This window comes from Paroedura picta, chromosome 9 (genome assembly GCF_049243985.1).
Source record: "Paroedura picta isolate Pp20150507F chromosome 9, Ppicta_v3.0, whole genome shotgun sequence".
NCBI lineage: Eukaryota > Metazoa > Chordata > Lepidosauria > Squamata > Gekkonidae > Paroedura > Paroedura picta.
In genome coordinates this window covers 8414140-8428891 of record NC_135377.1, presented here as the reverse complement: position 1 = coordinate 8428891, position 14752 = coordinate 8414140, and the positions used below count along the sequence as shown (strand labels likewise).

The 14752-nt window shown below is 48.2% G+C and overlaps 1 protein-coding gene across 2 annotated transcripts in view; it reads right to left on the bottom strand.

The window, feature by feature from the left end:
* ADCY8 (adenylate cyclase 8) overlaps nt 1-14752 on the bottom strand; it is a 114320-nt gene that overhangs the window by 73237 nt on the left and 26331 nt on the right. For both annotated transcript variants that reach the window (XM_077351491.1, XM_077351492.1), the window contains exon 2: nt 444-593. In XM_077351491.1, coding sequence (XP_077207606.1) covers nt 444-593 — 150 coding nt within the window. The remainder of the gene's footprint in view (nt 1-443; nt 594-14752) is intronic.

The following is a 14752-nucleotide window of genomic DNA, read 5'->3' as shown; positions in this document are numbered from 1 at the left end:
GGGGGCCATACTGGGAGGGCTTGTGGGATTCTGGCTCCATTGGTGGGCCTCCTGGTGGCACCTGGGTTTTGGCTACTGTGTGACACAAGAGTGTTGGACTGGATGGGCCATTGGCCTGATCCAACATGGCTTCTCTTATGTTCTTATGTCTTGGGCATGGATGCTCCGTGTGACATAGACTGCTGGAATGGATGGGCCATTGGCCTGACCCAACAGGGCTTCTCTTCTGTTCTTATGGCTAGCCCATAGAGTTTTCAAAGCAAGAGATGGCCAGAGGTGGTGGTTTGCCATTGCTTATCTCCTCATAGCAATCTTGGACTCCTTTGATGGTCCCCCATCCAAATACTGACCATGGTCAACCAAACTTAGCTTCCAAGAGCCATCCAGGTTAGGGCAACGTTAATGAATAGAACAATATGTTTTGACATGACAACAACCCCTACCTGTCTCTGGTTTTCGGTTTCCAGCCTCAGTCGAGCTTCCACACATCTTCGGGTCTCCAGGAAGGCTTGCCGTTGGGCTCGGTCGGATAGGTAGCTAATGAAGATTCCAGCGGTGTTCATGCACATAAATATCACCGCTTGAGCTGCTATCTGGAAGAAACAAGGAGGGGAACCATCAATCAAGTAGCCCACAGGGCAATTTTACACCGTTACTCCAGTCCAGGCACAGTGAATAGTAGCATTGCCAAGGTTTCCTGCTAGACTTGCCGGGTCCCTTCTGTTAACCAAAGGAGCATGGAGGGGACTTACCAAAAACTGGAAGGGGGACTGAAGCTACATCACCAATGACAGGATGACATCACTTCAGGGATGCACCAAAAGAGACATCGTTACAACACAGTGACATCACTTCCACGTGTGCCAGAAGTGACATCATGACAACATGGTGACATCCTATCTGCTATGTGCTGGAAGTGGTGTCATTGCATTGGGATATCCTGGTGACTCTCCGGTCTTCAAGTATAGACTCTATGGTAAAAATGGCTTCTACCAGAGGGGTTTTGCCCAGATACCAGACTGTCACCTGGATGTCCTTGACGTGATGATGTCATTTCCAGGACATGCCAGAAGGTATATTGCCTGGTAAGCCCAGGAGTGGAGGATCCCTTGCCTTCAGTGGGGAGGCTGGCAGTGGGGGGCTGTCAGGAGACCTCCTTCTGCCACCCTTTGCTGCCCACCACTGCTCTATCTAATGGAGGGCAAAAAATCCAAAAATAAAAATAAAAATCATTGTCAGCCTAATCGCATTCTGTCATTTCCAGGAAATCTAGGAGTGGAGTTTCCCAGAGAGGCCAAGCAGCACTTCTGGTGGCTGGAGCTCTCCTGCTGTTATAGCCTATCTCCGGGTGACAAATATCAGTTGCCCTAGAAGATGGAATCTATGGCATTATCACCCACTGAAGTCCCTCCCCTCCAGAAACCCTATCCTCTTCTGGCTCCACCCCCAAAATCGCCAGGTATCTCCCAACCCAAACCCTACCATAGACGAACAAGCGTTTCATGGTATATATCCCACCTCCTGAAAAGTGATATAAGGACTCCGAGACCCCCCTTCTGACTTGCATCTGACGAAGGGAGCTTTGAAAATCCTGCTGATTTCTACAGGGCTACCGGGCTCTAATTTCAACACAGAGATCCTCTGAAATTATCACTGAGACATCCCACGCTCCAATGTGGGCGTCGTGGGCATTCAACTTTTGCTGAACCACCGATGGTATTTGCAAAAAGCTGAGTCACGGGGCTGGAGTCAGGAATGGTTAGGAGCAAAATTAGTCATCTCTGTCTATCTGCATTTATAGAGACAGAGCAGAATTTCTTCTGCAACAAGCAACCAAGCGTCACATTTTCATGCGGCCGCAAAGCCAGTGAGGAATGTTTAAATTGGTGCTTGTCTTTTTTATTTATTCCTGTTCTCACCATCAGGTTAGTCTCTTTTCTTTCTTTCTGGAAGTCACACATATTTTCGCTCCTTTGGTTTATTTCTGACTCTGTTCCTGTGACGGATCCCTTCCTCCCAATTTGTTTTCAAGGTGTGATCAGAGCAGGATGCGTTTTGCCATGGGATGCCAGTACAACGAAAGCTGCAGCTGTCCTTGTCAGCCACAAAGACACAAGTTGCCAGTCCTTATGGGGGTCCTAATGAGGCTTGAAGATGTGTGTGGGGGGTGGGGCAAGACTTGGAGATATTTCAGAGGATTTTTACTGGCTGTCCTGTCCCTGAGTGCCTCCTCCACCAACTGGCTTGCCTGTCTATCCAGCAGCCAGCCAATCGCCTTCCATCCCCCACCCTTGCCCACCCCCTCCTCCTTCCACTTCCCTCTGAGGCTCAGAGGCTGCAGATCCCTGCTGCGTGAGACCTGCCCCTGCTGATGAATTCCCCATCGGCTGCCTGCAGTCTTTCCAGGTCCTGGGGGGAGGGAGAGGCCATCCACAGAGTTCTTCCACACACACAAACACAATCTAGCACCTGTTGTATTCCTGAATGCAACGGGCTTGGCCCCTAGTCTTGAATACAACTTCATCAGTCTGAAAGGTGCCATTGGACTCACAGACCAACACTGGTACACGCTTGAATCTATGGGAGAAATGTTTACTTATTTAGTACAATATGTGATCATGTGTCCTTCCTGGGCAAATAGAGGCTCAACGCAGTTTACAAATGTTGGCGTGAGACACACGGAATTAAAATAGTAAAATATGTATTCAAAACCCTTCCCAAAAGAAAGAAAATGGCCATAAGATCTCTCTGCCATATTTGTTTGCCTAAACTTTGTTGAGCCGAGTTCTAGCAGAACTGCCTTTCGAAAGGAGGAATTCTTCTCACCAGCATGTGCATAGAAAGGGCGGCCATTAAGAAGTCTATCGCTGAGCTGTGCCTAGGGTTGCCAAATTCCAGGTGGTAGCTGGAGATCTCCTGGGATTACAACTGATCTGCAGGTGACAAATCCCTAGGTATTTTCCAACCTAGAAGCGGCAACTCTAGTCATGGCAGACGGAATGGATTTCAAGGATGTGGGGGAGCATCAAAATAAAACCCTGGTAGGAACTGAACTGGGGCACAGACTCATCGCTGGAGATGTCTCAAGCCATGTAGGTATTTACAGGTAGAAAACATCACTTGGGATTTGACCTGGAAGCAAACAACCAGCCAAGGTACATGACAACGAACTGGGATATGTTCAGGCCTTTGAGCTGTATTCTGCATCACTTGAAACGACTGAATTTATGTATTTATTGAACTGGATGGGCCATTGGCTTAATCCAAAATGGCTCCTCTTCTGATCCAATGTTCTCACTCTACAGCAGGGGTAGTCAACCTGTGGTCCTCCAGATATTCATGGACCACAATTCCCAGGAGCCCCTGCCAGCAAATGCTGGCAGGGACTCCTGGGAATTGTGGTCCATGAACATCTGGAGGACCACAGGTTGACTACCCCTACTCTACAGCACAAAAAAGGCATCATTTAGGATTGCCTAGTCCAGGGTCAAAAATATCTGGAGATTTGAAGGTATTCACCATCTCTTTAGGATGCTTAGGGCTGATCCTGCGTTGAGCAGGGGGTTGGACTAGATCGCCTGTGTGGCCCCTTCCAACTCTATGGTTCTAGGATTCTATGATTTCCCCTGTTTCCCCCTCCCCCAGTTTACTCCCCAGGCCACGAGCTCATTATGTGTCAACAACACAAGATGGAATCCAAGAAAGACTTGCTCAGATGCTTGGTTCTGTTTGTCAACACAGCACAGTTATTTTGAAAAAGTCTAAAGAGAAGAGCACAAAGGGATGTGGCGCTCCCGGCAATGAACGAGACCATTCTGCTTCATGGCTCCGGTTGATGCATTCCTCATTAAACCAAAACGCAACCCATCGATCGAGCCTCCGTGGCGGCCGGCCCCTCCCGCCTCCCCAGCATCTCCAAATGGGTAAAATAAACATTAATTCGAGCCTTCCCCCCCAATTTAGTGCCGTCGTCGCGCAAGCATGGAGAGATAGGAGTTATAAATAGCTCTTTATTACAGCATGTCTGAGACCTGGGCTCTCCTTTCTAACGGGGACGTTGATCAGGCATTCGTTGGAAAAGGACAAAGATAAAGTATGCTGGAAAGAGGGCAATATCGGGTGGCATTTCAGAGACGATCCAGGAAACAGTCCCGGCCCCTCCACCACAATAGGGGACAGAACTGTCTGGGGAGAAGCAGGGCAGGGAGGGGCGAGGCTATCACTGAAGCTGGGTGTGTACGGATGCCAATCCCCAGGTGAGACCAGGGGATCCCCTGGTTTTCCAGGTCATCTCCAAGGTGGGCTCCATAGCCTTATACTCCACTGAGGTCCCTCCCTGCTCCAAATCCTGCCCACTCCGAGCTCCACCCCCAAAGTCTCCAGGTAAAAACCCACTCTTTCCTTCTTTTTGTTTTCTTTTCAATAACCCCACTTTTTAATTTTTAAGAACTTCCTCTGCCTAAGATTTTTGACCAAGCCTTCTCTTTGGATCCCTGGGTGGAGTACCTTGTTTGTTACCTCCTCTTGCTTAGCTGTCTGTCTCCTAGAATTGCTAATTCTCCCGTCATAGTTCATATGTCATACATCTAATTCTGGCAAAGCCACCCATGCTGAGCTGATCTGGGGTCAGTGGCAGGTATCCCCTACCCTCAGTAGAGGGCTGGTAACCCTAAGGGAAAGGGCTGCCTGTTGTAGGTGCTCTTATTCTGTGCAGCCGCCCAAATCAAAGCTCTGAAAGGGACTCATACCAGTCTGAATGTTGTCGGTAGTCCGTACGGACTCTGTTTCCGGGTGATTCTCAGAATTGCTGTGAGATATGATGGGTGAAGGGCTTTGAACAGTCCAAAGGGCTAAACATTATTCATTCCACTTTGGATTTGTTTGCCAATGCCTGGATTTAACGGGGGGGGGGGGGTCAGGCCGGAGGAGAGGACAGCCTACAAAAGGTATAAATAAAAGGATTTGCTTTAGCAAATCAATCATTCATGCGCTTGGCTAATGCATCATTCATGCTCTGGGCCAATTAATCATTCATGCTGTGGCCATAAGACAAGAGGAAGTGAGGGTAGTTGGCAACCCAAGACACAAGCCAAGTCACGGGTGTGAGATCACGGCAGTCTGGGGTGGGCTGTTGGGCATCTCCTGCCGCTTCCCCTCTGGGCCTTGGGAAGGTTTTGTAAAGTGGAGCAGTGAATGATCTTCAAGCAAAGCTGGATACACACTTTTCTTGGATGCTTTAGGATGCTTTGGGCTGATCCTGTGTTGAGCAGGGGGCTGGACTAGATGGCCTCTATGGCCCCTTCCAACTCTATGATTCTGTGATTCTGTGATTTGCAGGGCAGCCTCGGAAAGGCAAGCAAGAGAGCAGGACACTTAGCCATTGATTGAAGAAGAAGAAGAAGAAGAAGAAGAAGAAGAAGAAGAAGAAGAAGAAGAAGAAGAAGAAGAAGAAGAAGAAGAAGAAGAAGAAGAAGAAGAAGAGTTGGTTCTTATATGCCATTTTTCTCTACCCGAAGGAGTCTCAAAGCGGCTTACATTTTCCTTCCCTTTCCTCTCCCCACAACAGACACCCTGTGAGGTGGGCGAGGTTGAGATTCTCTTCCCTCCCTTCTCGTCTGATCCTCCTGCACCCTTCTAAGACAGAAGCAGGGATGTTCCATCCGTTCCTCATTTGTCATGAACATAGGCAGGCACAGCTATTTGTGAAGCCCTGCCCGGGAGAGTTAATAGAAAGTAACTCAATTGATTAAGTCACGTTATCAGTTCTCTCAAAGCTAAAAACTCCTCTCTGTTTCGACTCCACTAAGAAGCCAAATAACAGATCCAGTCATAGTTACGTTTGCGAGATGTCCTTCACGCTGGGTCTTTAGGGCACTCGGAAGAGTTGGTAGCAAAAGGGATTTATAAAAATAAACGGAAGCGCCACAGTCAACCTATTACGAGTGAGCAGAAGTCAGTTTGTCCTCTTCAGATTCGAAAATGGCCTTTAATACAATACAGTTCCCTTCTGTCTTGCTGCCTCTCATGCAGCATACATTAAGAATCTCTGACCAAAAATATTTGGTGCAACAGTGTTTGGAATATGCCAAAAAGAAGAGACCCTTTGGCAAAACTATGACACCATCACATGCACCTCCATCTCCTTTATATCTGGTGGTCTTTCACATCACCTGCTATCTGGTCCCTTTAATTGGAAATGCTGGGGATTGAACCTGGAACCTTCTGCATGCCAAGCAGAGGCTCTTTCACTGAGCCAGGGCCCCTCTCAATCTATGTTCTTCAAGAAGTAGGGTCAAAGCATTAAAAATGTAGTTGGCATGGGAGGACGATAGAGTTCTCCCATGATATGAAGAAACTGGGAAGGGAGTGCAGGGAAGCTGTTTCAGTTAGGGTTGCCAACAATGGGTAGGGAAATACCTGGAGATTTTGGGGGCGGAGCCTGAGGAGGGTGGGGCCTGTGGAGGGGTGGGACTTTAATGGGTTATAATGGCACAGAGTCCACTTTCCAAAGTGACCATTTTTTCCATAGGAGATGATCTGTGACACCTGGAGATCAGTGGTAATCCTGGGAGATCTCCAGACAGTTTCAGTAAATAAAGAATTCGGCTTTTTCAATACGAGGGCAAGCAGAATACAGGGGACGGAGGCAGACCATTCAATGTCACAACTCAAGGATTCTGGTACGTGGAAGAGACCTTCTCTCAGACGAAATTCCAACACAGTTCCGTAGAGTGAAAAAGGAAAGGCAGTCTTTATTGAGAATATCCACCAAGCAGAGCAGAACAGGCAGAGACATGAACAGTAGTAATCGACCGAGGCAAGGAACTATGAGTCCCCTCCGTATTATATAGGTTTGGAGGTTTAGGTGGGAACAGGGGTTGACATAGGGGAGGCCTTTGATCTTGTAGTCTAGAGCAGGGATAGTCAACCTGTGGTCCTCCAGATGTCCATGGACTACAATTCCCATGAGCTCCTGCCAGTGTTTGTTGGCAGGGGCTCATGGGAAGTGTAGTCCATGAACATCTGGAGGACCACAGGTTGACTACCCCTGCTCTAGAGACATCCAGTCTCCTTCCCCGGATGGGGGATAGTCCACAGCTGGCTGTTTTGTTGCCTCTCTGTGAGCCAAGGACACTGATGGAGAAGTCCAAGTTCCCAGTGTGTGTGGGGGGGGGGGGGGGGGGGATGGGCAGATTTGCTTGCTGGTTGTAAATACAGATGAAAGGAAACTAAGAGAGTAGAGGTGGTGTGGGGGGGAATTGAGGAAGGAGTTAGATGGACCCAACTGAGCCCTAAACCAACCTTCCAGAGCTAACCTGGACACGGGATATGACATTCAATAAGTAGAGATGGCCACCGTATTTTATATCAGCCAAAGCGATCAAAGTTAGCCCTAATTGCAGTCACCTATTATGATTCAAGTCCATTTTTAATTTTTTTCTCTGCAACAGGATTTAGTCCAAGAAGGAGCATTAGGAGGAATAAAAAATTGGACACCCCATCCCCCCGCCTGCCCGAACACATTCAGTCTGTGTGCCCCAAAGCATTGGTCGCCATGGCAATTATTGTTTAATTAAACTCAAAGCGCCCTTTTGATCCTTCTTTTGCTGTTATGCTAAAATTACGTTCTTTTCTTCAATGAAAAGCCCGCAGGGGGTGGGGGGGAGAGGGCTCTTGAAAGTGGCGAGTGAACTTTTAAAATTTGTGCTAATTTTTTAATAGCAGCTCAAAGAAGAGTTAGCTCTTTATTTCGCGCATCTCAAGTGAACCTCCTTGGCTCGAATAGAGAGATGTTGGCACGGTCGTCGCCCGACGGGAAGCGACTCAGTTGGCGCAAAACAGGAACGATTCTGCCTCCCATCCACCAGGGGGAGCCTATTCTTGATGGGGTGCATCTTCAGGCAGCTCACGGCACCAAGAATTTGGGAGTGATCTTCAATAGCCTCCTTATCTACGGAGGTGCAGGACACCAGAGTAGATCCAGTTCCAGATTACCTTTAATGGAATAAAAGTAGAGTAGCTCGCCAGGTTGCTTTTCACCTACATTAGGCAAAGCTACTAGCACCCTACCAGTCCATGGACTTCGGGGGATGGTAGAGGACAGGAAGGCCTGGAGGTTCATTGTCTATGGGGTCGCGATGGGCCGGACACGACTTTGCACCTAACAGCAACAACACTAGCACCCTACTTAGACCCAGAACACCTAGCCACAGTGATCCATAAGGCAGTCACCCCCAGGCTGCCCCAAGACCTTTTCGGAGAGGAGCAGCCTAGAATTTTAAGAAATAAATAAATAAACCCTGCCCTCCTTAGCCCCCACCCCACAAAGCTCTAGATATTTTCCCACCTGGATTCCCCACTCCTGAGCCAGTTGTTCTGTTCAAGGATAAACCCTGGTCTTGGAATCCACACAACAGAATGCCATTTTGGGCTGTATCAACAGGGGCATCACATCAAAATCACAAGATGTCATAGTCCCATTGTATACGGCACTGGTCAGACCACACCTGGAGTACTGTGTGCAGTTCTGGAGGCCTCGCTTCAAGAAGGACGTCGATAAAATTGAAAGGGTACAGAGGAGAGCGACGAAGATGATCTGGGGCCAAGGGACCAAGCCCTATGGAGATGGGTTGAGGGACTTCAGAATGTTCAGCCTGGAGAAAAGGAGGTTGAGAGGGGATATGATAGCCCTCTTTAAGTATTTGAAAGGTTGTCACTTGGAGGAGGGCAGGATGCTGTTTCTGTTGGCTGCAGAGGAGAGGACACACAGTAATGGGTTTAAACTTCAAGTACAACGATATAGGCTAGATATCAGGAAAAAGTTTTCACAGCCAGAGTAGTTCAGCAGTGGAATAGGCTGCCTAGGGAGGTGGTGAGCTCCCCCTCACTGGAAGTCTTCAAGCAAAGGCTGGATACACACTTTACTTGGATGCTTTAGGATGCTTTGGGCTGATCCTGCGTTGAGCAGGGGGGTGGACTAGATGGCCTGTGTGGCACCTTCCAACTCTATGATTCAATGATTTTCTGCCAGAATCTCATCTGAAATGCAGCATCCGGTGAAAGCTGCCTGGCCTGCTGGACCGTTGACGTCCTATTGCCTTCCTGCTATTGTAGAAACAATCCCAATCAGCTCAAAGGCTTGACAGTGGCCGGTCGGCTGCTGATGCTGTAAACTAAATATACAAATCTGCCCAGCCTCCATCCCCTGGAATACGAGCAGTTCCAAGTGTTTTTGTTTTAATGGGGGGGGGGGAATGTGCCGGCCTGTTTATTTTTAACATTTGCAGAGACGAGCAAATCCATATTGCATTAAAGGGGGAGGGTGGGGGAGACAAATGCCTGAGAAAACTATTCTCCCTCCCTTGGCCTCTCGACGAACAAATGGCACCAAATAATTAAATGTCAGAGGGAAATCACTCATAGGTATCTTGCAAACACGCAATTTAGCACATCAGCTCGCAGTGTTTCGGGCCGGCCGGTCGGTGTGACTCACGAGGTGCGGAAGTACACAAGGTCTTGAAGCAAATTATGCTGCATCAGAGTCAAACCTGACAACCGATCAAGCCGCTGGAGGAAGGAGGGCGGGCGGGCTGGCGAGGCCAAATGACACCCAAGGCCATTGCTGGAGAGCAGGGAACCCAAGGGTGCATCATCCCTCTTGCAGCTCCATTCACACCGTTGACACATTTTAAAAGCAGACTTTAGAGAAGAAGAGTTGGTTTTCTTATACCCCACTTTTCATGACCTGGAGGAGCCCCAAAGCGGCTTACAAACTCTCTTCCCTTCCTCTCCCCTCAACGGACACTCTGGGAGGTAGGTGGGGCCGAGGGAGCTTCAGGAGAAGTGCTCTGTGAGAACAGCTCTAGGAGAACTGTGACTAGTTCAAGGTCAGCCATCTGGCTGCCTGTGGAGGAGAGTGATGGGAATGAAACCCAGTTCTCCAGATCAGAGGCTGCTGCTCTTAACTGCTACACCACAGTGGCTCTCAGGGAACGTTCTGATTTATTACTTATTACTTATTACTTATTACCCACCACTCTTGTGGCACAGAGTGGTAAGGCAGCCATCTGAAAGCTCTGCCCATGAGGCTGGGAGTTCGATCCCAGCAGCCGGCTCAAGGTTGACTCAGCCTTCCATCCTTCCGAGGTCGGTAAAATGAGTACCCAGCTTGCTGGGGGGTAAATGGTAATGACTGGGGAAGGCACTGGCAAACCACCCCGTATTGAGTCTGCCATGAAAACGCTGGAGGGCATCACCCCAAGGGTCAGACATGACCCGGTGCTTGCACAGGGGATACCTTTACCTTTACCTTATTACCCACCACGCTCGGCATGCCGGCTCGTGGCAGGTTACAATACAAAAAGCCCCATAACAATAACCCGCATAAAACCCTCATTAAAACCACACAAAATAGTACAGAAAAAACCCCCAATATGGTGGAAACACTTGCAAGAATCTAGCCTCAGCCCCCTGTTGAATGCAGGAAGCCCAGAGCTGCAACATATCATGCAACAGACCTCGGGTCACAAACCTCCAGGTGGTGGCTGGATGTCTCTTGGGATTAGGACTTATTTCCAGTGTCGGAGATCAGCTCCCCTGGAGAAAAGGGCCCCTTGGAAAGCTGGACTTTATGGCGTTATATCCCACTGAGGTTCCTCCTTCCTTTTCCAAGCTCCCCCCCCCCCACTGAAGCATACTTGTCCTTGACGGCTGCATCATGCGACCCGCGAACCTTCCGTGCTCATTGAAAACCTCTGACACCAGAAACCAATGACAGCCCACTGCCGGCAATTCCCATAGAAACCTTGCACATTGCTGGGAAACATCCGCAGGCCACCGGCTATTCCTTTCCAGCAATAAACCCGCTTTCCTTTTGTCTCGTATGAAGACTCTATCTGTTCTGAGTTGGGTTGTCTTTTCTTTTCATCTGCCCCAACTGGGAAGATAACAAACAAAAATTGGGATACGCAGTAAATGCAGAATATCAGGAAAAAAGGGAGCTGTATAATGGTGACACTTGAGTTTTTAAACGGAGGCTAGATCTCGATCTAACAGAAATGCTGATTCCGGGAACTGAGGCAGATGGTGAGTGGATGGGTAGAAGGGAGGTGTTGGTGCTTGGCTCTTGTGGCCCTTTCTGGGATGCCCAGGAAATGCCGGATCGATCGCCACTGTGAGGAACCAAGAGGGGGACCAAACAGCTAAGCAAATTGACAGGTCTGGAAGTTTGCAAGGACAACTTGACCCTCCAGAGGCCCTTTTCGTCTTTGTCTAGAAGCTAACCTAGTTTTAGTAGCCTTTTTGTATGCAAAACAAGCGGCAGTGTAATTACACGGAACAGAAGGTACCTGCCATTTAAAGCCATGGGAGGGGGAAAAACCCAACTGATTATAATAGAGGTATTTTTTTAACCTCTACTTTTGTCTAGAGCATCTGGTGTACGGGATCAGGGGTCCAGTTATTATATAGCGTATGTAATAATGCAGTTAAAACACGAGGCCAGAATCTCCGGCTGCATATATAATCATCCAGTATCTATTTTAGGTATGTGATTATATGTTCCTCAAAGAAAGTAGATAAATGCCAAAGGACCGACACAAGACCGTATGCATCTCTGCCTCTTAGGCCTTCTTCCGGGGTCAATAATACATAACATTGTCAGAAGTGCATCGGAATCTATATTTTAACCCTGATTGGGTGATTTTTCTCATATATTGTGTGGCTTGACGTTAGCTTCTCAAAAAGATTCAGAGTCACAGCATTTCACCTGCAGCATACTTTGGGTGAAGGTTATCCCCTACAACAGGGGTAGTCAACCTGTGGTCCTCCAGATGTCCATGGACTACAATTCCCATGAGCCCCTGCCAGCAAATGCTGGCAGGGGCTCATGGGAACTGTAGCCCATGAACATCTGGAGGACCACAGGTTGATTACCCCTGCCCTACAAGACACCTCCTGGACCCAGAGATCGCTCACCTTGACCAGGGTCTAATTTTGAAACATTAGAGGGCTCAATTTGTTTTTACCAGGCCTCCTTGTCCACAGAACTGACTAAAACCCATAGTGTCCAGACATCTGGAGGGCCACAGTTTGACCACCCCTGGTCCAGAGTATATAAGTTTATATCAAATCATTTTATGTAAAGGAGCTAACTGGAGACAACAATTCTTGGAATTATTGTCTTTTATTATGCATGCTGGTTTTATCTGATGCCTGACCATTGATAAAGTATAGAACCGTGGATTCCTCAATGTGGACTCAGAAGAAAAAAGGAAACCACGAGGCACAATGATGTAATAGTCTTCTCTTCCAATATACTGTCACAATAGTAATCGTAGTATCACATTGGCAAAATGCTCGTAATCGTCTGGGGATTTCATAAAGTGCATGTAAGGCAGATGTTCTACCACTGAGCCACTGAGGTTTTTCACGTTGCCTACTGCCCGGTCCCTTCTGGAGATGCCAGATTTAGAGCAGAAATGTGTTTTTCACACATGAGCCTCTTGTGGCGCAGAGTGGTAAGGCAGCAGACATGCAGTCTGAACCTCTGCCCATGAGGCTGGGAGTTCAATCCCAGCAGCCGGCTCAAGGTTGACTCAGCCTTCCATCCTTCCGAGGTCGGTAAAATGAGTACCCAGCTTGCTGCTGGGGGGTAAACGGTCATGACTGGGGAAGGCACTGGCAAACCACCCCGTATTGAGTCTGCCATGAAAACGCTAGAGGGCGTCACCCCAAGGGTCAGACATGACCCAGTACTTGTGCAGGGGATACCTTTACCTTTACTTCTAAGGTTTTACTGCTGATGTTTCTCACATCACCTGCTTCTTGGTCCTTTTAACTGGAGATGCTGCCAGGGATTGAACCGGGGACCTTCTGCATGCAAGGCAGATGTTCTACCACTGAGCCACTGAAGTTTTTCACATCGCCTACTGCCTGGTCCTTTTAACTGGAGATGCCAGACTTAGAGTAGAAATTTGTCCCGCATTAAAAACAGTAGAGTCAACCATCCAGTTGCTTTCCCTGATCTGTCTAGCTTGGCTTTTGTTCTTAAGGAACCCATAATTTTAAACAAATATGAGAACAAAATCCATTTGTGTGCGTGTGCACGTCTCCGCCTCCTCAGAATATGGGCACAAGAGACAGACTGAAAAATCAGGGAAATGATATTCGCCAAACCTTGTAGGGACTTGGTTAGGCCAATTAGAACTGATATGCCAACCGTTCCATGTTTGGAAACTCTAGATTCTGTTCTTTGATATATTCAAACCAATTATCTCCAAACAAGCACGTTTAGATGGTTACTTTCTCCCTCGAAAACGCTGGTTTGATAAGGCGTGTAGGAAATGCAAACAATTAATTAGGCAGAAGCGAGGCGAGTTTTGCAATTATAATGCTGGCAGCAATCTGGACAAACTGTTACAGTTAAAGAAGGATTTTAAAATTTGAATTGCAAGAAAGGAAAAACGAAGACATGATTCATGGTTTGGGGAGATCTTACGTAAGGCTGCAAATGCATCTAATTTATGGTTGTTGTTCTTGCTGCTGTAGTTCCTGGTGTGTCCACCTCTAGCAGAAGGCTGCTGCTAGTTCGTAATTTAGCAATTGCATTGCCTATGTATGTGTACATGGGCCCTTGCTGCCCTCTGCTCTCATCTAGTTATAGCATGCATTCTGCCTTTGCATCTTCACAACACCCCTTTCAACTTCTATGTATCTACTAGGGGCCAAGCCCGTTGCATTCAGGAATACAATGGGTGCTAGATTGGGGGGAGTGGAGGGGAAGAACTCTGTGGACTGTCTCCCCCTCCCCCCAAGACCTGGAAAGGCTGTAGGCTGTAGGCCCTGGAGCAGGAAACTCACCAGCAGGGGCAGCTCTCACGCAGCAGGGAACTGCAGCCTCCGAGCCTCAGAGGGAAGGGGAAGAAGGAAGGGGTGGTCAGGGGTGGGGGACGGAAGGCGATTGGCTGGCTGCTGGACAGACAGGCAAGCTGGTTGGAGGAGGAGGTACTCAGGGGCAGGACAGCCACCCTGAGTGGGTGTTAAGTGCTTAGTCACATTTAAGCCATGAGACATGCTCTTCTTCCGAGGCCTTACCAGAAATATTGTGGAACAGATGGCATGGTGAAATTACATTTCTGTTTCTGAGCCATTCTTGCACATATATATGAAGGTAACATGCCAACTGCATAATGCCAAGATGCATGCATGTGGTCAAGTCCCTTCTGACCTCTGTGTGCAGTCAAGTCCCTTCTGACCTATGGTGATCCTATGAGTTAATGACCTCCAAAACTTCCTATCATGAACAGGGTTGCTCAGGTCTTGGCAAACTGAGAAGGGATCCAGTCCGCAGACAGGACCTGGGGATCCCCTGGAATTAGAGCTCAGCTCCAGACTAAAGAGATGGCGGAAATGGCTGCTTAGGAGGGTGAACATCGCATTGTACTCCAATGAAGCCCCTCCCTGCCCCCAATCCCTCCCACTCCCAGCTCCACCCCAAAAGTCTCCAGGTATCTCCCAGCCCAAAGCTGACAACCCTAAGGGACAGTGGCTTCAGTGATTGACTCAATCCATCTCATGATGGGTCTTCCTCTTTTCCTACTGCCTCCAACCATTTACTTATTTATTTACTAATTAATTGATTGTATGATATATGTAGTGTAGCCAGAAGATCTGAAGATTGTCTGGCAACCAGGCGGGCACGTTCAAGTAGGTTTGCCATTGCCTGTCTCTGCATCATGACCCCTTGTATTCC